This window comes from Lonchura striata, chromosome 3 (assembly GCF_046129695.1).
Source record: "Lonchura striata isolate bLonStr1 chromosome 3, bLonStr1.mat, whole genome shotgun sequence".
Taxonomy (NCBI): domain Eukaryota; kingdom Metazoa; phylum Chordata; class Aves; order Passeriformes; family Estrildidae; genus Lonchura; species Lonchura striata.
Genome location: NC_134605.1, coordinates 31,694,076 through 31,718,042, shown reverse-complemented (window position 1 = coordinate 31,718,042; position 23,967 = coordinate 31,694,076). Strand labels below are relative to the sequence as shown.

Here is a 23,967-nt window from a genome sequence, read left to right as displayed (position 1 = left end):
TGTTTATACTCCCCAGGCCTGCATAGACACATTTTAACATTGCATAAGGAGATGAAACATTCCACAACAGAGTATGCATTGCTCCCAGGATTTCTAGTTTTACATCCTCAAGGAAAGGATGTAAAATCCTTTTACATCCTGAAGGGAGTCTCCCCATAAATTGGGTCATGGGTAACCTGGTATCATCATTTTGAATGGATTTTGCAGCAGAGATGCAGAAAAATATTCACAGGAAGACACCAGGATCATGTAGCTCTCACTGCACCAATGAACTTTTCAACTACAAACACTTGCTTGTTAGTGCTATGATAAACTGTCATTTGTAGGACTTAAAATAAAAAGTTTGATGTCTGATTTTGCCTTCAGCATTTCTGTGTTATTGACAACATTTTTGTAAAATGTTGGATCAGCTTCTAGAAACATCAAAATTCATGCTAGCAATTAATTCCACCCTACTGGGATCTGTTTCCAGATATCCTTTGTGATTGCCTGATTATTATCCAAGGCTGTTTTCTGCTTATATCCAAGGTACTACCTGCAGGTGCAAGCACTGCATTAAGCTGAACAGGCACAGGGCTCTATACATCTGTCCTGCCTCCTTCCATGGGAGATGTGAGTCACTGCTGTGGTCGGCATAGCTGGTCTTCACACCACTGCTACTGATCGACCACAGGCCTCTACCATACTGCCTAACCTGGGCTGTGGAGTTTCTCTTGTTAGCTTAAATACCTCTTTATACTTTCCTGGACTCCTTCCAAATGAAACTCAATTGAGTAGTTAATAATATGGAGGGAGAGTTAAGCATTTTTAAGTTCTGCAGGCTTTGTGCCAGTTATTCCATCTAAGACTGGCTTGCTTTGTTGCTATGGAGCTTCTCAGCGAGCCATGACCTTGGTTTATTAAATAATACATGTATTTCTGAGAGCAACTTAAGTAAGAGTAGGCCTATCCAACAAGTCTGATGTTTGACCACTGGGTGTATGAAAGCAAGCACTGGATAAAGAGTGCCCTTCTCAGTACCTGGGTAAGAGGGCCAGGCTTACAGTGGCTGCACTTGTCTCTAAGCCACCATTGTTGCCTGTGGTATTTCCACTGTGCTGCAGCACAGTCTCCTTGCAGTCTCTTAGATATCTCACCACATGCTCAACACATCGCTGGTATATCTGCTGGCTTGATGCTGTCCTGGACTTTGCAGGGCAAACAATAAATTTCTGTCCCCAGAGATGGCAACAGTGCTGCCTCTTGAGCTGCTATGAGCTGTACCCACCAGTAAAGAGCCAATGGGATCTGAAGTCTCTGCTCTTTCTTTCTCCACTTTTCCACCTTCTCCTCCTCCTCCTCCCCTTCTCCCCTGGCTGGGGTTTGGGGCTGCACAGGCTGTCAGTGACACAGGGCAGGTGGTGCAGGCTGTCTTGGGGTACCTGCAACTTCTCTGAAACTGTTCTCACACCACACGCAGGGCAATACAGTGATGAGTCTCTCTGCTCCCATTAGAGCAAAGCAAATCTGTCAGCTTTAAATTTCGGAAATAATTTTCATAACATCATTTCTGCAGCAGCCAGTTTCCATGGAAACCAATAAATGACTGGCAGCATGCATAGGAGAGAAGACAGCTGACCTGATTGTCCTTCCCTGGCCCCTGTGGATGGGCATCCCTCAGCCTGCACATGCACATCCTTTGCTCATTGCTGTGAGATGGACAAGCCCAGCCCCAAAGGCTTCAGCTCATTCCACTGGCAGCAGCCTGAGTGCAGTGTCTCTCCTGGCTGCTGCACATCCTCCTCATCCCACCCCATCCTGCCTCTCAGGGCAGCTTGTCCTGCACCCAGGGAAGAAGGGCAGAAGGAGGAAGGGTCTGTAGATGTTTTCACCTCCCCCCCCCCCCTTCCCACCTCTGTATCATTCCCAGGCCTCAGCAGTGATGGAAGAACTTGTGGTTAGCTTTGAATGTGCATGTGTTTCTTTCTTTTTCACCCAACAACACATACTTTTACATTATTTCACATACTTTGTTCACTTATTCCACTGCTTCTAGAATATTCCTATAGATCAACTTGTTGGAAGATGCATATTCATAATAAAGCCCTATATTCATTGCATTAAATTTACAAATTGTGGGACTCAGATTCAGTCAAAGGAAGAAACTGAGAGTTTTCTAGCCAGGCAGAGGTCTGGGAAAGAGCTGGGAAAGAATGTAAATAATTCTTTATCTCTCTTGTTTTTCACATTGTTTATAGTTAAGTTCTATCACTGTGCGCCAAGCACTCTGAACCAATGGTGGTGGGTTGTTTTCACTTCAGAACCAATGGATTTGGTCCTTGCAGAACTCTGTATAAAAGAGCGGTGTATTTTGAATAAAGAGGAGTTTTACTGTTACAGCCTTCTGAGTCAGAGTTCTCTTCATTCCCGTCCTGCCTTGACAACAACATCTGGTGACCGCCGACGTGGAATTATACCTTACCTTGCGGAATAGGGTCTGGTGTAGCCCGACGTGGCACTGCACCCTGCCCTGAAGGGACAGGGTCTGGTGACCTGAAGTGGAATTGCAGCCTCGGTTGCAGACCTGAGCCTCATTGTCTTCTGGGGTGGTCTCCTCTGGCGCAATTCCACGCCAACAGCCTGGAAGCTGTGAACGGACACCTCTGCCTTCTTGAGAAAGGTAACGGTGGAAGTCCACACCTTCCGGAGAAGGCTGGGTCCTGTTTGGACCACGGACTGGCTCTTAAGAGCCTGGGACTGAGCGGGACGGGTTTTTTTCCCTGGAATAGCGGACTGTCGGACTCTTGAAGTTGACATCTGCTAGGGAAAGGTTCCCTAAAAATGGGAAACCAGCCATCGGCAGTCGAGCGAGCAGTCTTGACTGCTTGGCGAGCCAGCATCCCTCTTATTGGAGCTTGGCTTTCGGAAGAGGACCTAATCAGACTTTTTGAGTTGGGCTCGGGAGTGGGGATTTTCTGTAAATCCCAGATTTCCCTTTGATCATAAGGTCTGGCTCAACCTTGGACGCTTTCTCACGGCGCAAATGCGCAAAGGAGACACCGCTGCGTCCGACCTGGCTGCAATATGGGCGGAGACTGATATAACCTTGTACACAGGCAGGGATTCCGACCGGAACGTTTGGGGATCCCGGAGGCGGACCGCGCCGCAGCCCGCGCGGCGGCTGGCTGCGCAGGCACACCCTGCCCAGAGCGCGGTGCCGCTGACACCGCCCGCCCCTCCCGTGGCAGCCGGGGTGCCTCTGCCGCAGCTCAGCTTCAGCACAGCCGGCGTTGTATGGACTGGCGGGAGCCGCCGCCGCCCGCGGCCCCACAGTCCCCCCTCTTTCCACACCGCATTTGCGGGGGGGCCGGCGCTGCCGGCGGTGCCGGGCGCAGCGGGGGCGGATGCTGCCCCCCATCCTTCGCTGATGGAGCCTGTGCAGACGGCAATGCAGGCTTTGGTTCATCCCCTGGCACGCCCACCACCGCCCGCAGGAATTCCGATTGTGCCGGCGGGACAGGCTTTGCCTCCCAGTCCGCCCCTCTGCACGTCATGCGGACTGGTTGATTGGATTTCATTTACGGTGCCAGCATCTGCTGTTCAACAGCACGTGTTGAGCGAGGCACCCGTGTTCTTCTCCGCCCTGCCCACTGTGGGATGGACTCCCACGCCGGGGGTGGTGCCTGCCTTCTACGCCACGTCTGCCGTGGAGCCACCCCTGCTGACGGCGGACTTCACCGTCACGCCCACCGCTGCTCCGGCAGCAGCGGCAGCCTCGACTCCGCCCACCCCGGGACCACAGGCGTCATTCCCGGGAGGAGCCGCCGCAGCCGCGGTGCTGCCTGCTGTGTTCCGGCTGCAAGAGCCGCGGCCGCCGCCGACCTCGGGACCGGCGGAAGAGCCGCGGCCGCCGCCGCCGACCTCGGGACCGGCGGAAGAGCCGCGGCCGCCGCCCCCGGCCCCGCTGGGAGATGCGGCCGCGGCGCCGCCCCGCTCATGGCGGGGGCGGGGCGGTCACAGCGCGCAGCGGCTCCCGCCGCCGTGGCCCCTGAAGCGGCTCCGCCCTGCGGTCCGGCGGCCGAGAGCCCCGTGCTGGACAGTGACTCCAGCCCTTCGTCCCCTCGACTGTACCGAGCTCTGCCCCTCCGAGGGAGAGCCGGCGGGAGGGGGCCCCGGCTCGGCCAGCAGCAGCACCACTGCTGCTGGTCCCGGAGCTGGGAATGAGGGGAGGGGGGTCGCGGATCAGGGAACTGTGCGGGGACAGGAGAGCAGCCCCTTGTACTGGGCGGGCGTGGGTGGTGCAGGGAGTCTCGGAGCCCGAGTGAAATTCTATATTCCCGGGGAACAGCCCCTTCTCGCACCCTGCGGATCCTGCTCTGGTGGTTCGCAGAGCGGGATGCCGAGGAGCTGTGGAAGAAACCACGACTAGGCGGCGTGGAGAAAGGGCGGAAGCTCCGAGGAATTGCTGGGTTTCTCGCAGCCTGTTGGGAACATGCACTGATGTATGAGTTTGAGGGAGGTCACTCATTTATCAGTGGTCTTGAAGTGTCCCAGGGACCCCAGATTCAGGGGCCCCAGGAGATACCAAGGAGAAGCTGGTGGTTGAGCCGGGTGACTCTTGCCTCAGCAGAGACCCTTGGTTTCCCCCGGCCGGGTTTGGGACACATGGCCCTGCACACGGGGCCAGGTCCTCCGCCTTGCTGGGTCCTAGAGCCCGCCGCTGGCTCTTCAAAAAAAAAAAAAAAAAAAAAAAAAAAAGAAAAAAAAAAAAAAGGCGGAAAGAGCTGTGTTTCCACTAACAGCTCAAAGTACTGGGAAGCCACGAATCAGCCTCAGCCCAAGTGATTGAATTAAGGGCTATGGCCATGGCGTTTCAGAGATTTCATGGCATTTCAGAGGTTTCTCAAGTGTTTTGAATTTGGTCCTTTCTGAATTGGGTCAATATCACTCAATTGTTTTGAAAGCCTTCAGGATGTAATTTGGATCTGAATTCAATTTCATCACTCAAGCTGTCCATTGAGGACATGATTGCATAGGCAAAGCCTTGCATGATTCTTCTATTAAGTGCACACACCTTGCAAAAGCAATTCTGATGAATGCCAATCGAGGCAAACCTGCTGCACCTTACTGGCTGGGACAAATCCCAGAGGCCTAAAGGCTTTGCAGCTCTGGCAAACAGATGTTATTCATATTGTCAAATTCAAATTTGACTGATTTGGATATGTGCACGTGTTGTAAATACCTTCTTTTCTGTCAGGTCATGCTCACACTGGGAAATGGGTTTTGAGAAGTTGAACTGCCAGTCCCTTGACAGTCTGACAATGAGTTGTTACTATCTTAGAGTTAGTAACTGATTCCTTGAAAATTATAAGTTTGGAAGCTCTTTGACCTATCTGAGCCAACATCCAATGAGCTTTTGAATTATCAACTAGTAAACCTCGGAGTCCTGTTTGTCCTCTTCTTTGCAAGGTGTTCTGACAAACACCGCCTCTTTCTTTAAACTAAAAAGGAGGACATGTGGGACTCAGATTCAGTCAAAGAAAGAAACTGAGTTTTCTAGCCAGGCAAAGGCCTGGGAAAGAGCTGGGAAAGAATGTAAATAATTCTTTATCTCTCTTGTTTTTCACATTGTTTATAGTTAAGTTCTATCACTGTGCATCAAGCACTCTGCACCAATGGTGGTGGGCTGTTTTCAGTTCAGAACCAATGGATTTGGTCCTTGCAGAGCTCCGTATAAAAGAGCGGTGTATTTTGAATAAACGGAGTTTTACTCTCACAGCCTTCTGAGTCAGAGTTCTCTTCATTCCCGTCCTGCCTTGACAACAACAACAAATATTTAATTCTGCAGTATTAGTTGATTATTAGTTTATTATTAATACATAATGACATGTCAGTTTATTTAGTAAAAAAGCACTTTTTTCTTTCTCATTTGAAGACAGCAACATTAGCACCAATAATCACAGCAATATTAGCACCAATCAATACACCTTTGAAGGTCAGTGCCAGCTAGAGAGGTGCTAGAAGCTACCTGTCTGAAGGATGCATTGTAGGTTCCCATGCCATGCTCATCCCTACTCTCCAAAAGCATGGGCTGAGCATGGCATTCCTGGGTGCATGTCATGGTGTGGCATTTCACTGGGGAGAGCATTTGTGCAGGGAGGCACGGGCAGAGGCAGCACTCTAGGCCATGGAGTCTGTCCTTCCTTTAAACCTCTTAAAATGCACAGAAGCCACCAGGCTCCTGGAAGGGCAAAACAGCTTAAAGAAAGCAATTGCAGAGATGAGAGCATCCACAAAAGCTTGGCACTCCCTGAGGTGTTTCTCTGCCCTGGACTCCAGAGTGCTGGAGGGAAGAGCAAGCCCAGCCTCCACAGGGCTTCCACTAAACTTTCCAAGTCTCTGACATAAAAAATAATTGACCTTTACAGTTGCATTTGAGCCAGCTACACTGCCATCAGCTCTTGCTAGTCCTCATTACTCAGTTCATGTTTGCTTAATGGCATGTGATTTAATTTTTTGGAAGCTGACACTTCACTGCAGGATTAGTAAGTGACACTAACACTGGGCTGCTGCATGAAATTCAAGATGCAGAGCATCTTTTTGTGAAAAAAGACCCTATTAAAACAAAGGAGGTAAATGCCAATGCTTTTGGAAATCTTCACTTTTAGGATGCTATGACTGAGTAATGAATGAGCTGAAGTACAGAGGAAAAATAAACCCAATTCCAGCTATTTAAAGGCTCAGCAATTCCTTCCAGGCAAAAAACAAGCAGCTATTGTGTGCTGGCACTGGGAGGGCTGGGGGAAGGCAGCGTTTCCCACAGGCAAATTAGGAATGGGAAAAGCAGGACAAAACCCACAAGCCTCTGCAGCCTGAGTAGGGAACACAAGATATTTTCTGCTCAACATGATTTGTGCTTGTCACTAGGTGGGTTTAATAGGGCTTTATACTTATTCTGGGAAGAAAGCCCTGGCTTTGTTTGAGCTAACAGTAATGACCATTTTGACTTGGGAAACATGAGGGAGTATTTGCCACGTCACTCAGGTACCTGCTGGGAACAGAGGGTCTTCTCTGCCCCCATCCCTTCCTGGTGAGGGAGATTGGACACGTTTCTCTGGAGCCTGATAAAAACCTGTCTGTGCCCTGTTTGGCCAGGGAGTGTCTGATTCACATCACTTGTGTCCCTTTAAAGGAGGACCCATATTGACCATAAGCCACACTGGGACGAGAGCAGAACCCAAGGAGTACATTTGAAAACCCCCACACTTCCATCCCACAGCTGCCTGGGGCAGCAGACACAGCTGGCATCATGGATGTGGGAAAGGTTTCTCTCATCCACAATGGCTTGTACCCCCTCCTAACTGTCCTCCCAAGCTGTTGTGAGCCCCAGCAGGAACAGTTCAGCAATACAGCCCCAGCTTCCAGAACTTCTATATCTGGGTGCCTTGTATCTGGGATAGAAAGGTAAAAACAGCTCCCTAAAAAGAAATCATGAGTTAAAGCCCATGAACAACAGCTCCTGCAGGGCACACATGAAGACCCTCCTTCAACTTCACTTTGTTCAGAAGACACTAACAGCGATTTCTCTCCTTCCACACAAACACATGGCCTGGAAGCAGCACAGCAGGTAACCAGCAGGTGCAGCAGGCTTGCTGCTTTGAGGATTCCAGGATCAACAACGCTCAAAAGACCAGGAAAACTGCTGACCACCCATCTAAAACCTGCAAAAGGAACCATGTTCCCTTAGTTCTATGTGTCCCAGGCTGCTGCTCAGAGACGGATGGGGTGGAGAGCCACTCTGGTATGAGCAACGTCCCTCTCTATGGAGACCCAGACATAGATGTAGCCTCTGTTATCCCCAAAGCAAGCTAAAACTATGCCAGTGAAGGATCCTGCATTTCTTTATGGTGAGATCCTCTTAGTCCTATATGCTAATTTTAATGGACCAGGTGATGTGAGAAATACAGGATCCCTACTCTAGCTCAGCAGGAATGGGAGCTGCCAGTGGAGCATACCTGCTTTTCCAAAGAACTGCAATGGCTTCCCTGACAATTTGCTACATTGATAAGTTTGAAGTTTTTTTATGATCTGATTTAGATCAAACCACAGGATTTCACAGAAAGTCAGGAACTGTGCAATAGCCATTTCCATTGCACTGTATGATCCACTGAGAAAGAATGTATTTATTCTGGGGGGTGGCAGGACTAAGGTGCTATAGCCATAAAAAACCTCTGCCTGTTGCAAAGCTGTTCCCATGACAAATCTGTCATATACTTCTGCATGGCTGAAGAAACTTTTAGACAATGAAACTTCATTTGGGAACATTTATCTTTTCTTCAAGAGCAGGTCCATTGAAGGCAACCACTCACCCACTAGCAAACAATGCAGTAGGTACTTTTGTGTATTGATCACCTTCCTAGAAGCTGATAGGCACTCCTGCCCATTGGCTGCCAGAAGTGAGTTCATTTGGAACTCACATTAGTTTTAACTGATGAACTATTGTCAAGTTTCCTTTCAATACGCTGCAAGTTGCTCAAACTCTCTTGCAGGTTTGCTGTTTCTGGGAAACACAGAAAAGGGAAGCTGTGTCCAAACAGCTTCTCCCAACAGGTCATGCCCTAGCCAATGTTCATTAGCAGTGCACATGGACACGTCCTGCTCAGCATGCACAACACAGAAAAACACATCCTCTTCGCAGCTGTGGGGAGAGATGGGTAGGGACAACACCAGCTTGGACAGCCACAGGACAGCACTCTCATTTATCAGTGCCCTCAACTTGCAGAGAAGTTAAAACACACACTCATCTGCCCTTTGCAAATTCCACTGCCAACACCTTTCAGTGCTGGCAAAGCATGTCCTCAAGGGCTGCTGCCAACTCTGTGCCAGAGCTTGGGATGTTTGGGGAAGATGCCTCATACAAACCAAACCAAAGCACCTGATGCCCATGTCAGCCTAAAGCTTAACTACAAGAAACCCTTGGATAGTCTCACTGTCCTTCAAAACCATTGCTCAAAACCAAACATCAGCTTGGGTGGCACTGCCAGAACAAGCTGTAGGTACAAGGGGAGTAACACACAGAGCACACTTTTTTTTTTTTATAAAAGTATTTTTAATAAACTGATGGATTTAAGTTTAAGATGCTAGACAACTTGTTGCTATGTACAGGTAACAAAAGTCAAAATTCTTTGAATTTTATACAAATACTATGTAGTAAACTTGAATACAAGTTTACAAAAAATGCATCAGTGAATATTCAGCTTGTAACCAACTTCCAACAGTGAAAATTATCATCTATCAATAGTGATCAGAATTGCATTGCAAATTTTAGAAGTAATGCAACTATGTTTTTCTTTACCAAGCCACTCCGAAGTTACTGGTGCACACTGACAGTACATTGGATTTTTTTGGCTTGCTGAACAGAAAATGGCATTTAAATAAAATGACTGAGTTAAACAATGTAATACATACCAAAAGTACTATCTCACAGAAAATTAAACAAATATGAGAAAGTAAACAGAGCAGAACCCTGAAGTGGTGATATTTTTCTACCCGTTTTGATGGAAAAGATTCCACAGGTGTCCAGCTTTCTCACAGCATTCTGAAGTGTTCTAGTCCTAGCACAGTGTGGTCATCAGTAGACTAAAGTAAACCCTGCTTGGCAGTAATGCTGGTGAAAGGTAACTTGCTCTATTGCTAACAAATCGGAGTAACCATTGGCAGGGTGACTTGCAGGCATCCAGCAGAGGCTGAGCTGACAGCACATGATTGAAGTTACAGTACTGCTCTCTTTGATTCAATACCCAACAACCTTCAGGGTTCAGGTGTCAGTTTCCTCACAGGATTTGCAAATGGATGGTTTCAAAACAAACAGAAAAAAATTGTTATGGAGCATAAGACAGTATTTTTCACCTGTACAGCTAACAACAAAATGAATGCTTTTGTTACAAACTTTTCAGTCTGCTTTATAAAAAATAGTCTTAGTTTTACTTCTAAATAAAAACTGTGCTGTGATCTGTCACGTTCTTGCATTATACATGCTGTAACTGTGTGTGTTAATGAAGGTGTAGAGATTTGTGACCTAGCGCTCTGGATGTATCAGAAGCCTAAAAAGCTGATTTTGGTACATAAAAGGTAGCAATGAAAATTCATTCTACTTATTTTTCCTAAAGCCTAGGAAAAGCTACAGTACGTTGCTAGATCAGTGGCCTCAACCCTGAGCTGAAATAAAGGACCTGCCCTGGCCAAGAGACTTAGTCACATTACTACCACAGCTGCACAGCAGAGACAAGATAACCTGACTGCAGCCTGTTGTCTCAGCTGTGAGTACTGTGAGAGTCAGTTCTGTAATGCTTGAGAGTTGACTGGAGACCACCATATTCATTTTCACTACAGGGAAAAGGAGGAAAGGAGAACTCAAATTCAGAGTGGAAAGCACTCAACAGAGATGGTCAGTATATCCAGCTTCTGGAGATCAAACAGAGAATGAAGTTAGTGGCAGACTCACCAGTCTTAAGCATTTCCCACTTGATAGAAGAGATAATTAAAACACATACCAAAATACAGTTATGGAGATGTTTACTATTATCTCACTCTTTCCAGAAAGAGTCTCACTCGATTTCCCCCAGAACTGAGCATAACTCTCTCTGAACTACACTGCATCACAGAAGTGAAAACCTAAAGTCTGTCTGATGAAGGATTCAATGCAGGTGGCAGCAGAAAAACTTCCACTTGTTTCTAACACAAGCTGGAGCTGGCAACCATAAGAATTCTTACTATGATACAGCTACTGCACCTTCCTGTAGGATTCAATGGCACCACTACCCATGGCCAGGAGTATTCATAACATGAAGCATTTTGCCTTCCAAGAGGACTTTTTTTTTTTGCTTTTAAACAGCAGAGACTGCAGAGTCAGTATTTCATTCAAGAGAAAAACTAAACCCAGCAAAAGACTATAAATAAAGCTCATAAGAATCATCCATATTTCTAGTAATGCACACTTCTTTGTGAGCTGATTGGTTTAGGGATGGTATGTTTTTTGTTAAGTTTAAGGCAGCAAGTCTTACAAAATACTCAAGCTCACCTCCCTCATGTTTGTGCTACTGTAGCCTTCTGTGCACAATAGAACCTCACTAATTTACACTAATGATTGGAAGAACAATTAATTCTCTTGGTAAGTGAACAAGAATAAGGCATTCCATTATATATTCTGATCACTAATTATAATTTAGCTCTAATTATAATCTACCAGCAAACATACTTCCATGGTTTAGAAAATAATCTCTTACCTTCAGATATAATTATGTGTGCAGATTAGTGGGTTCTGCTGTGTAAACACGCAGGTGCATAAGCAATTTTCAGGTTTTTCTTCATTACATCTGACAAGAAAGTTAATGCTACAGATAGAGACTGTGGGAAAATAAATCAGGATTTTTCTATCATTTGTGCGGATATGCACAACTGGGCAGTAATTTATAGCTGAATGTTTACAAACTCAAATGAAGCAAAATCAGCAGCAGGAAGCAAAGGCCATTCCCCAACCATAAACGGCTTGTTTTACACAATTCCAAACTATATGAAACAAACAAATAAAAAAGGAATACAAGTATTAACTTATATACACAAGTTTGAAATCAAGTAAAGCAAAGAAGTGAAAAAATTGTTGATGCTTCTAGCAGATGAAATTGACATGTTTAAATCCTGAAGTAAACTGCAAGTAAAGACACAAGACAGGATGCAAACTAAATGGCTGAGTTGAAAAAAAAAAAAAAGAAATGGATTCATGTGCATTGCAATGAGATAGAAATTTCCCTTCATATGTGCAAAAATCCACAGTTTCATTAATGTAGAGGTCATACTTCTAGGAACAGATTTTAGACCAAACCAGTCTCCCTACATCCTGGAATCTACCTGTTTACATCAGCCACTTTAAGTGCACAGTACCCTGTTCATATATATAGTATTTAGCAGTTCATGGCATTCCTCAATTTAGTGTTCTCGTGCCTTAAATCTTGAAAACAAAGGGGAAAGTTCATCCAGGGCATCATACCACTGCTTTTGATTTATACCAACAGTTAAATCAAACTCAAATTCTTTCTTCTTCCATGGTAGCAGGAGTCCTTATAGGACTTGTAAACAGCAGTACACAATACTGTAAACAAATAATTTACGTTCTGCTTTATGCAAGATGTTAACTCAGGTCTACCAAACAGATGAAAATGAAAAGGGTGGCTTCACACAAAATCCTTCCCTTTTCTCCCAGCAATTCCTTTCACTACGTAAATAATCCTGAGCTGAAACAGGGGTTGATGAGAGCTTTTTTTTTTTGCATACAAAAACAATGTTCTAGAGTTGGCTCTCATGTTCTGTCAGGAAGTCAATTGCTGAAGAGACCAAACTGAAGTATTTCAAAAGTATTTCTGAAGTATTTGCTACTTTGGAGGAGGACTTATAATTTGGTGTGGCGTCCAGTTCTAGACCCAGATGCCGAGCTTGCCAAGGAAGCTGATGCTGCTGCATCCTCAGCTTCCTCCAGCTCATCGTGTAGCTCCTGGCTAACACTAGACTGGAGGGCTGCAGGAGTTAGCCACTCCTTTGGCAGGCAGCTCTGGAGGAAGGGTATACAAGAGCTGAAGTAGGCAAGGCGATTCACCCATCGTGGAATCTCTTTTCCACAGAGAATCTATGGGGGAAGGAAAAAGAATGGGTCAATTTGTTTTCTGGATTCAGCGGTTACAAAACTACAGTACTGTAAATAAGAAGCAAAAGCTGCAGCAGCCTTACAGTTTACATATCACAAATGCCAGTCAAGAAGCATCCAAGTCAGCTGGACTATGACTTTCTCCATCAGTAAAGGCATCATTCCAAGTCCCACAAAGACATCTATATTCCACTGTGAAAGTTGGACACATGGTTGGTTCTATGATTTTCTTAGAAGTCCTGAAAAGTCCAACCACCTCACTCTTTTTTTAATAACTTCTATAAAATTAGTTAAGCTATCGTTTCTATTCAGTGCTAATTCCTCAGAAACAGAAATTGCAGGAGAAACCCCACTATTACAAAAAAGCACCTTGAAATCAAGTGGCCAGAAAGACAAGTGTCAGTACTACAATTGTATGGAGTTATCCACACAGCTGAGGCTCTTTACTGTGGTGGCCTCTGATGACTTCCACAAGACGTCACTATCCTACAACACGGGCCAAGCACACACTTTGCTTCACTGGAACAAGAGAAGCTGTACAATGCACAACTGAGTTCAACTCCTCAAAAATTTATAAAGTTGCATTAAGTACTTATTTTTACTGCATATCAGTCATGAAATGATTTTGCTGTCACTATTCAAGGAGTGAGCTATTTTACATAACTACCTCCATATTCACTTCTGGTATTACAGTGCAAATCTGGAGAACATGAGTACTATTCTGCTGTAATTGAGCAGCATTTGCAATTACACTCACTTTTATAGTCAGTTTGAACACTAAATAGGACAAGACATAAAACAGAAACAATATGACCATGCATCTGAAGAGTATGGCAAAACCCTGGCCATATAGGTCAGATTTCACACCAACTGCAGCTTTGTCAGTGTCTCACCCTACTTACTTATACCAGCATTGCTCATGAATCATCAGCTCAATAAAATTTTCCACTACCACTAGAAGATCAGTCTACATAAAACACAGGCTATACAGTAAGTATGCATTAACTGTTCTGGAAAAAACCCAATTAAAATCTGTGAAACTTCACATGGGAAAAACAGCCATCCTTGTTTTGGAGTATTTCAATTAAACATTAGATTAAATTTTGTCAAGCAGAGATTGTCAACTATCAATGAAAATCAAAGTTTCCATTCCCCTCTTTGACCTGGGTTACTTGCTCCTGACCCTTTTCCTTGTGTGGATACACATGTGAACAATCAGGCATTCAATCATATTGTCAAACTGATCATGTTACAACAAAGCTGAGGGGGAAAAAGCAAAGCCTGTTCAACTCCTCGATCAGATACTTTGCATGACCACTCAAGTATCCAGATGACCATGACACAGGTGCTGGTACAGCAATAACCTGACAAAATCCTCTCAAGCAGAATATTAACATTATCTGGGTAATTTTAATGCCTTTGCTATTCTTTAAAACTAGGTCTGAACTTTGAAGATTATTTACAGCTTAATGGTTCTGTGGGGAAATACAAATAATCTGATAAAAATAACAAGTAGCTCAATAGCAATCCCTAAAACAACTAAAATGATTTTGCAATCTTGTTAATACTTTATTTACTAGGTATCTCTTTAGAAATGCATCTCTGTTCTAATAAAGACAATATTTAGCAAATTATACAATATTTAGCAGCAAAATCTGGTGCTTTGGACATAAGCACAAATACAACCTGAAAAATTATGATATTTGCCTAAGGCAACAGAGATAGGAAGTGGGAAATTAAACCAAACATTACAAAGGACTAGAAGGATATGATGCTCTGTAACCACCTGTGAAGCACCTTTCTATAGATCTTTAAGTTTGTTTACCTCAGATAAAGCTGAAGAAAAGTGATTGCAGTTTTTGTGCATTAGATGATATGCATTTCCTTTGAATTCCTTTCCAAGCTCTTCTACTATTTTTTCTATATCATCTTCCATAAAGTCAGTACTGCCTAGAACCACAGCTTCTCTAGAAGAGAAATAGAGAGTAGAAGGTGATCAGGCTCCCTTGATATAGGTGGACTACTATTTATACATTGCTTGAAAGTCACTCCACTGTGGGTAGCTAGATTTTTCTGTTCTCCAAGAATAATAAAGGTTCTTCCTATTCCATTGTATGGCACCACTTTTATTTTTATCATAAGAGATCATGTTTTCTTGCTGATTACACACCTTGAAAAAGTTACTGCATTGCTTACACTGTATAAGGAATAAAAGTTAGCTACAAGGCCACAAAATTTGTATGCATTTCAGGAACTTAATGGTAAAAAATGTTATTTGCTGTAGACAGTTCATTGTCTCATCACCTCTGTCCATTTTTCATTTCTATGCAAACATGTGAATTTCTCAGAAAGTCAGAAATCCCATACAATTCAATACATCTATCCTCAAAAATAAATGCAACAAACTGTCTTTTTCACATGCTTTCTGAAAGAGCAAGAAAATAGGCAATCTTTCTTACTTAAATTTAAATGTTTCTCCTAGCTCAGAAGCATTTCCTGGTGAAATCTCAAATATTCCAGAAAAAGGATATGGATGACCACCATAGGCAAATTCTGAAAGAGAAAGCTCAGATTTAACAAAACCAGCATCTGATGACAGTAAAAAACAACAGAGCTCACTGACTGGAAGATGACTTCTCAATTCTAAAGGTAGCAACCAGACATGTTATTTACATGGGAAGTAAATGAAATGAGCTGGAAATTAATAGCTTTGTCAGTTACTACTCAGCTTAAGTAAAATCGAACAGGAAATTTCCTGCATCAGTGTACAGGTTTAACCTGAATAACTTTGCAGACAGTACACACTATTTTCATTGTATAAGTGAGCATTTACAAGTTAAATTGCACATCTTTATACATACTTGTCTTTAGACTTTCACTTACATACATCTAAACTGGGGATTCAAAGTACTGCATCCCAGAGGTCTGATGGCACGTCTATTCAGTGTACACTACAGTCCTCAGTGTGGCAGTGCATAGTGGCCTAATAGGTTCTTTACATTTCTTGATTTGCAAGAGTTCAATTCTTTGTAAGTTCACAAGTTTTACAAGTTATTTACTATAACAAGAAAGTAAACCAATGCATGCATCTCAGGTCTGCACATAGCATCTGCTGGCTTAAGCACTTACACTACATGAAGGCATCATAGCTTCCGTTTATGTCTGTAAGATAATGGAGCACGCCGCACCAAGAGTGTAATAAAAAGCTTTAAGCATGACTTCACACTTCCTTTCTTCAAAACTCCTAACACATCACCCAAGTCTAGCACTCTGTTTTGTGGATAATCTTTTTTACAACAGCTTAGTAAATAAAAGGTTTGATGTGCCTAGAAAAATGCAAGTCATTGTTCTAGCAGGAGCATGACCTGCTATATGAGAAAGCCACTATAATCCCAACAGGAAGGGAGGCACATGTATTCGGCACAGCTCAAAAACTGGGTTTCAGGCACAGCACTATTAAGAGTCAGGTCTTTCTGGGTCAGATGAAAAAAAAATCCAAAAAAAAGTTTTAACAATAAGCATTGTATTTGTCAATTTGTTGTTCTGGTAACACTTGCAAAATCAGATACAATGGGACCACTAAAGTAGCTGAAACAGTTTAAGATAACTTTGGACAGCGTGGAGTGTGGTCTTTGGAGCACATGCTCTGCCTTTTGCTCCTTCCCCTCACCTCCCAACACATTCCAAAAAAACCAAAAACAACCTCTGCAGCAGATTTTCCTTCTTTAAATGGACTACTTTCAGCAACACCATCACCCTGGAGTGTCATTATACTTTGGGCAGAAACACCTCAGACCTGAGCCCATGCTGTGGAGTGCACAGAAACACCTTCTGGCTGCAAAGCAGGTTCAAAGTGGCCTGAACAGACCAGGAGGCTGTAGCACCCAAGCACAACCTATTCAGCAAAACTGAAAAGCATTGCTGTTATTTATCACAAGGGCATCTTTTATAAACAGCATGAAATGCCTTTGAAAGAAACTGTCTCTAAAACAAACTAACCTACCAAAATGGAATAGACTTTTTTCTGAGCATCATACACTTTCAACTGCCTTTCTGCAAGAGATTATTGTTCCTGTAGTTAAAAATTAACTCCTTGCACTAACTGCTGAGTTAGAAAACGGAGGAATGGATTCAACCATGCTTTACACAAAGCACACATTTGTTTTATGTAGGGGTTTTTTTAGCATTTCCAAACCTAAAATAAAGATTTCTGTGCCTGGCTGAATAAGCTGCACACTTTTTTATAGTTTCATAGCTTTATACAAAAGAATGCACGACAGCTACCAGATTTTTCATGTCCAAGGTTTTTTTCTAGAGGCAGAATAGATGAGAAAAGAGATGAACAGGTTTCAAGAGCTACACTCCACTTACTACCTGGAAAATGCTTTTTAAGTAACAGTATTACTGAAACAAAAGTAAGTTATGCTTTTCTTGTACATACCTCGGCCATACACCTCTATACCTGAATGAAACACTCCAATTCCAAGGGAAGAAGTATATTCATTCATCCAATACTAAAAGGAAAGAAAAAAAAAAACCAAAAATAAACCTTTAGTTAGTTTGCAGTACAGATTTATCTTCTCAGAGCAGTCTCCCCACATCAAAAGCATTAAACCCTATCACAAAGGATTAAGCTTTATCACAAAGTGTAAACTGCACAATCCATTTTACGGAACAGAATATCGCTAAAATTCCCCAACTGTACGCAGCAAATAGTTCCATTAGGTTCTAATCCAGTGTTATAGTGCTGTTAAAGTTTGCCAGCCAGGGAGTCTGCACCTGGGAGAAATCCAGATCAACCTTCTATTTGTCAACAAGCTGTAGGCTGTTAAGTTTGCCATTAGGTGGAACACATTCTAGAATCAACTGCTGTAATTTTAACGAGCACATTTTTCTTCAAGGTACATGAGAATGTAGGACTGTGAGATACACACACTGACTGTCATTAACAGTTATGACCACTCCTGCTTATGAACAGATAAGCACAAGACATATTCAGAGATGGACTGAAATGACCATATTATCTTTTGTCTTTGAATACTTAATTAGAGGTCATCATGCAAGAGACAAAGCTCTCTCCAGTCTGCTGATGCACAAGGCTCCAAATATGAGGTTTAAGTCTTTTGCATAGATCTAAACTTGTTTCCAATATCTCACTTGTATTGTACCCAACAGAAAACAGATGCAGTTCAAAAGGAATCAAAAGTGAAAATTTTTTAGAAAATGGAAAAAATAGTAAAGAAAGGAAACTTCTCTTAGTGCTTTCTCTTTTATGAAAGTGCAGCAGCAGCGTCTATCAGAAGTTGTTACCCTCAAGATCTCAAAGATGCAGAACTCTGATAAATGAAAACCTCAAAGTACTCTTTCCCTGTCTGCATCACCACTCTCAAAGTATAAGTCTCCAAGCATTAAAAGACTTCAAGTGACACACAATTTGAGAAGAAACCTGAAACAAAGCTTTAAAAGAAAAAAACTTCAGTTATCCTTAAAACTGAAATTGGCTAGCAAGAAAAACCTGAGGAAAATACAAGGAAAACATTATTTTGTCAATTACTCCAGTAACAGGATTTTTTTCTTCCCAGAACTTCTCTGTGAGCTTTTACAAAGCAGACTTCAAAAAGTCAACTGGCAGGCAGGATACAGGCTGAGGTAGTATCCCCAGTAAATTAATACTGGCTTAGAAAGCAGGCAGAATAAAAGAAGCTATCTTCTTCACACAATCTTTTGACATAATCAGTGTTTTCTGATACAAAGCCACTAAGCAGCACAACCAGTGATAAAAACGTAAAAGGTTGCAGGTGTCACACTAGATGATGTGCTGGCTGGAGTTAGTGTGTGATTTACAGCAGCATCACAAACATTACAGCATGTAGGCTTTTTGTCTCCCATTAAAAATGATACACTAAACCTCAGGTTGACAGGCTATTAATAAAAACAAAAACAAATTAAATGGCAAAAAGAGCATACCATGCCAATAGTTACAAACAGACAAGCCAGCTGTGGGAAATTTTGTCAATACAAATTAAGAGAAGGCAAATTTTGTGCCTTATATTTATTTAAAGCTCAATTGTGATCAATGGATAAATTTTGCTTAAGACTAAACTTTACTATTTGCTTTAATTTCTGGCTTTGTCAGTGTCGTGCTATGTTAGCTAATGGGGTATGGATGACTACACTAAATCATCACCTTAGTTTATTTAAGGCCTTAGCAGTTCTTTCCTTCCACCCCCCAGGAAAGAGCAGAGAGCAAGTCTGTATGAACAAGCTAAATCCAGAAATACACTGTATTAATTTACTCTATATAGAAAGATATACATCAGGGAGAATACAAAGAGGGCAAGAAAGGAGAAGGATGCGAAGACTACTCATCTTAGTGGGTCTGTGGGCATAAAAAAATGGATTCTGGTCATGAGGTGAAATCAAAGTCCCCAGGAAAACAGAAGAGCTACTGCAACATAAATGTGTTCCAGTTCTGAAGCCCTTCCTACCCCACGGTTTACCAGCTCACCATTTCAAAATAATTTCAGGTTTGTATTTATAGTCAAAAGTGCAGGCACAGTCAACGTACAGTTTGTCATCACTGGAATAAAGTACATTTGCTTAATGGGAAGGTGTATCCAAATGAAACCAATCTAGAACTGAGCTAGACAGGGTCTCTGGTGCTCTAGTCTGTCCCTCTCTTGGGCACTTGTGGCCAGAAAACTCAGAATCTGGCTGCTGAATTCCAAACAACCTACATGCATGTACCCATTTTAATGCCAAGCAAGGTTACAGCTGCTCTCTGAAAACAGAAGTAAACTTACACAAGATACCCCACATGCAGCGGGACAGAATAAAGCCTAGCTGGCTATTAGACAGAAAAAAATGAGGGAAAAAAGTATTCATGGTACTCCCGCTCACAACCCCATGAAACCAAACACAAAGCAGAGAGAAGAGAGAGTGAAGTGAGTGACCAAGCCTTCTCAGTGATCCGCACAGAAGCGGATGAACGGGGCGGAAAGCTGATCCCCTGCCCCCATCCAAGCACGCACTCCTCCATCCTGGTACCACCTAAACACTCGCTCGGGGCTCGCTACACTGCTCAAAGGGAGCGCTGGTGGCAAATAAAATCAGTTAGCTTTGGAAGAAGTGCCTGAAGCATGCTGGCACTTTGCTTCATATTGCCAGTAAGAATAGAATAGGTTAATTGAAGATAAAAGAATTTCAATGAGGCAGAATTACTTTCCCTCTACGAACCGCAATTATATCTAATTGTTACTTAATCTGGATGAGCTATTGGAAGGTTGGTCCCATTTACTCATTGAACAAAATGCCTTATCTCACTGAAGGAAGAAATCCAGGACAAATGCAACAAAGAGTGCTGAATTTGGCTGCAGCTGAAAAATTATATACAACTTACAAAATAAAGACTGTAAATTAAATTACATCTGTATAGCTCAGTGACTGAGTAACATGCCCAAACGGATCCCAAATGCTACATCCTTGTTTCCATTACACAAACTGGATTCCCTTTAGTCTTGATATGGATTTTGCCATAGTAGTATGGTGCAATCCCATATCCTCAATATTTTGCAATATGTGAATCTTGTAAAACAGGATTTCGGGTTTCATCTATCATAAGAAAACTATTAGAGAAGAATTTTTCTATGTGCACAATAAAGTCATGTCACTACAATGAAAGAAAAACACTAATCCCACTGCTTCAAAACTATCTTCAGAGCTTTCATTTACATTAGTACTTTAGCTTGTTATTGCCTTATTTGACAAGGGAAAAAATAGGATACTATTTGGGCACAAAAAAACTAGACTCCTAAAAATAGCACTTAATTAAAATGAAGCTATAAAGTAGTCCAGTTCTCAAAATACAGTATATCAAAGCCTTCACCCTACCCTTTTAATGATCATAAAAGATGTTCAAAGGCGTGAACTGTACAATGTAAATATGCCCTTAAGCTTCTCTCCTTCCATAAAGTTACCAGTACTTGAAAGTTTACTTTCTTCTACAACACACACATCCCCCTCGCACTCTGGTTGTATCAAAGATTTTCACTTTTTCAAGCACTAAGGACATTGGAAGGCTATACTCTCCAAAAGCAACCAACTCACTCCTGTAAGGAGTTCCAACAGCAGCAAGGTCACTTAGTATTCCCCTGTGTACCTAAGCAGCCGCCTGGGAAATGAAGCCATCCTTGTGTTCAGGTTAAAATAAAGTAAAGCTGTTGGCTATTACAGTAATGTTGGTTCTGTCAACCAGGTGAATAACAATGGTCTCTTGTTCCAAAAGAGAAACAAAAAACCCAATCTCAAACCTAAACTACAAAAAACTCCCAAACCCATTTCCAAGTGATATGGAACGTCAGAAGCAAAGAGCAAACCTGCTAATGTCTCAAATGCACAGCTGGCATGGTTTGATGAAGAAACAGAACTTCAAAACTACTATTACAGAAGACTCCTCCCTTCTTCCACCCACTCCTAGTGTCCCCAAATAAAGCAGTACCACTGATTTCAGCAGATTGTTGAACAAGCAGTAAAAACTGCTATGCAACATTAAAGTGAAGCTTTGGCCTCAAGTTTCAAATGGACTGAGATGTGGTTTAGCAGAGGAGTTGGATGAAGGATGTACACTGGTGATATCTTCCAGATATCACACTGTGATATCTGCAAGCTGTGTTTTTCTCACCAGTTTGAAGGAAAACTTCTTCTCTAATGGTCAAATAAAGTAGACATTGCTACGAAACAAACAGGACTGAAGCAGGAAATAGAAACATTCTCCTTAGTGATTTCATCTTATACTATGTATAATCTGTGGTGATGCGCAGCTTCAACCATTAAAGTCACCCTACAATGTAAACAAACATCTGCAAATAAACCTGCTTGGCTGCTTCTTTTGGAGAGCAAGCTCCTTCTACAGATGGTGGCTTCAGAGACTATGTGAATTCTTGATAGAGGCAGAACCCCAGTAATAACAACAGGATAACCAACAGACCCTAATGTGTCCTTAGGAAAAATACGACACTAGCTTTTAGAAGCACACCCTTCCTGTTGCTTTTTTTCCTCACTTCCCCCATGTCAATTGCCAGCCTTCCTAGGATGGCTGGAGTAAAACTGATCACAGCAATTCAGCTCTGGAGGAAAATGAAAGGATGATGTGAATGAAAGAGTGGACTATCACAAGAGAAAAAGAAACAGCATGCTGAAGTCACACCCCACCAGTGCTACTATCATAGCGAGAATGGAGTTTCTTAGAGGCCATGGCAGACATTTACACAGGAGTCAGTCCACTCTGTTAAGGTTTCACAGCCTGCCTGTGAACTGGGCTCACTTTGCACAATTAAGCAAGTCTTTATGAGAACAGCGGGTCTTCCATTTTGGTGAGTCAGAAGTGTGTCAAGCCTTGACTTCAAAGATATTCTTATGTAAGAGTCACAAAACAGAAGTCCTACTTCTTCCTCTGTACAAATATTTATAGTCAATATATGTAAACCCATCTTTTTTAATGCTAAAAGAGGGTCCCCAATATATATATATTTTCACACTACAGTCCAGAGAAGTCAAATATATGCATGTGACAGGGCAGCCTTCCCTCCTTAAGTCTAGCTCTAAATAAGGAACACTGTGACTTTTTATCATATTAGCATCACATATGAACTCAATCAGGTGAGCAAAGACCCCTTCTTTTTTCCTCCCATCTCTCAGAAAATCACAGTGAACAGACTGTTCCTTTCTCTAGTCTCCCCTCCCTGCCTATAATGAAGGAAACCAAAGTCAGGGTAACAGGCTATATTTAGTGGAGAGAGAGCTCAAACACAGGAGTGGGCAAAAAAATCCCCCCAAAAAGGGACATTGATTTCTAAGGTAAGTATTAGAGCGGAAGAAAATAATGCCAAAAATCAGGCTAGTTGCTATGATATTGTAAATATATTTGATTTCAAGCCAGATATATCCCTATTGTTTGCTATTAAACATTTTAGTATTCTAATGTGACTGTTCCTAAGCAAAACAAGCTGTATTTTCTCACTTCCAGCAGTCACTGACACTACACTATATACCTTTGTCCCTTCAAAACAGCAAAGGTTCACTTCAAAATGGTGATGGTAGGAAAGCCTATCCAAAATAAGCTAAGTGACACAACCACTGTCACCCGAAGCTAGTTTTCCATCTTACTGTCTCTCTATCAGTAGACTTAAAAATAAGTCAGAGAAATACTGCCACTTGTTCTAATTTCTAGCGATTGAAATGCATTAATGGATAATATTTTCTTATTACTAATCCAAACCTACTGTTCTGTGCAGGTACTTACACCTCATTTATTACCATGGCATTAGAGCAGCTTCCAGCTGAACATAAGACAATACCACGGTTGCTGTAGGTGCCACATTATCCAGGAGGGAGGGAAGGTGAACTCATACGGCTGCAAATCAAACTGGAGCCATTCCTTTATTTCTACCAAGTCGCAGCCCCAATGAAACTATTAAAAAATTACAGTCTAGCAAAAAATCACCTTACTGACACTGTGCTAGAAAGCTTTTAACCTTGCAGAGACAGAGGTTATCCTGAACTACCATTCTCCTGGAAAACTGGACCCTTTTCTGGTTTTTGTGAGTGGAAAGGCAGGGCCTCATGGCTGCTGGGCTTTGGGGCAGTAGCAGAGGGAGCAGTACAGCACAGGGACGCTCACGGCAGGGAAACTTTCCCCCACGACAGGGAGCGGATCCACCTGTCACTGGAAGACCCTGCCCGGCAAACTTTTGTCGCAGGTCACAGAGGTGCTACGGAAATCGTCAGACCTCCCAGATCACCGCCCTTGCCCTTCCCTTCGCCTCCCGTCCCCGGTGCGTTATTTCTCCCGCTCTGCCGCCCACGGGCCCAGCCCCACGGGGACACGCAGGGGCAGGGCAGGCAAGGTTTCCGGCCGCCGTGGCCCCCGCAGGGCAGGCCACTCCCCGCCGCCGCCCCGCCGGGAGGGGCCGAGCCCCCCGCCCGGCCGCGCCGGTGGCTCACCATGTCGTAGACGTTCAGGATCACCAGCTGGTTCGCCATCGCCGGCGGCCCGCGGGCGCCCCCCGCCCGCTCTCGCTGCGGCGGCGGCGCCGCTCAAGCCGGCGGCGGGAATGTGCGGACCCCCGGGGGCCGCTTTCTCCTCGTCCTGCCTGTTGCTGCGGGGCGGCGGGGGGCGGCGGGCACCATGGAGCCGCCGCCGCGGAGGGACGGGGCCGCGCCCCCGGGAGACGCGCTCAGCCCGCGGCCGGCAGCGGGGGCCAGGCGGCGCGGAGGGCAGCGGTGCCGGTGAG

General features: G+C 43.6%; 1 protein-coding gene across 1 annotated transcript; it reads right to left on the bottom strand.

The window, feature by feature from the left end:
- Window positions 1-9,071: 9,071 nt before the first annotated feature.
- On the bottom strand, window positions 9,072-23,794 carry DESI2 (desumoylating isopeptidase 2). Its single transcript, XM_021550402.2, has 5 exons — window positions 23,678-23,794; window positions 17,118-17,190; window positions 15,136-15,229; window positions 14,502-14,643; window positions 9,072-12,658 (listed from the first exon to the last, which is right to left on the bottom strand). The coding sequence occupies exons 1-5, from the start codon at window positions 23,714-23,716 to the stop codon at window positions 12,425-12,427; spliced, it is 582 nt and encodes a 193-aa protein (XP_021406077.1). The 5' UTR covers window positions 23,717-23,794; the 3' UTR covers window positions 9,072-12,424.
- Window positions 23,795-23,967: the final 173 nt, after the last annotated feature.

Excerpts from the sequence above, each read along its gene's own strand:
- DESI2 (XM_021550402.2), bottom strand. The coding sequence starts at position 23,716 with ATGGCGAACCAGCTGGTGATCCTGAACGTCTACGACATG. Across the intron at positions 15,230-17,117 it reads TATAGAGGTGTATGGCCGAG|AATTTGCCTATGGTGGTCAT; the intron begins GTATGTACAAGA and ends TTTCTCTTTCAG. Across the intron at positions 14,644-15,135 it reads GGAGAAACATTTAAATTTAA|AGAAGCTGTGGTTCTAGGCA; the intron begins GTAAGAAAGATT and ends TTTCTCTTCTAG.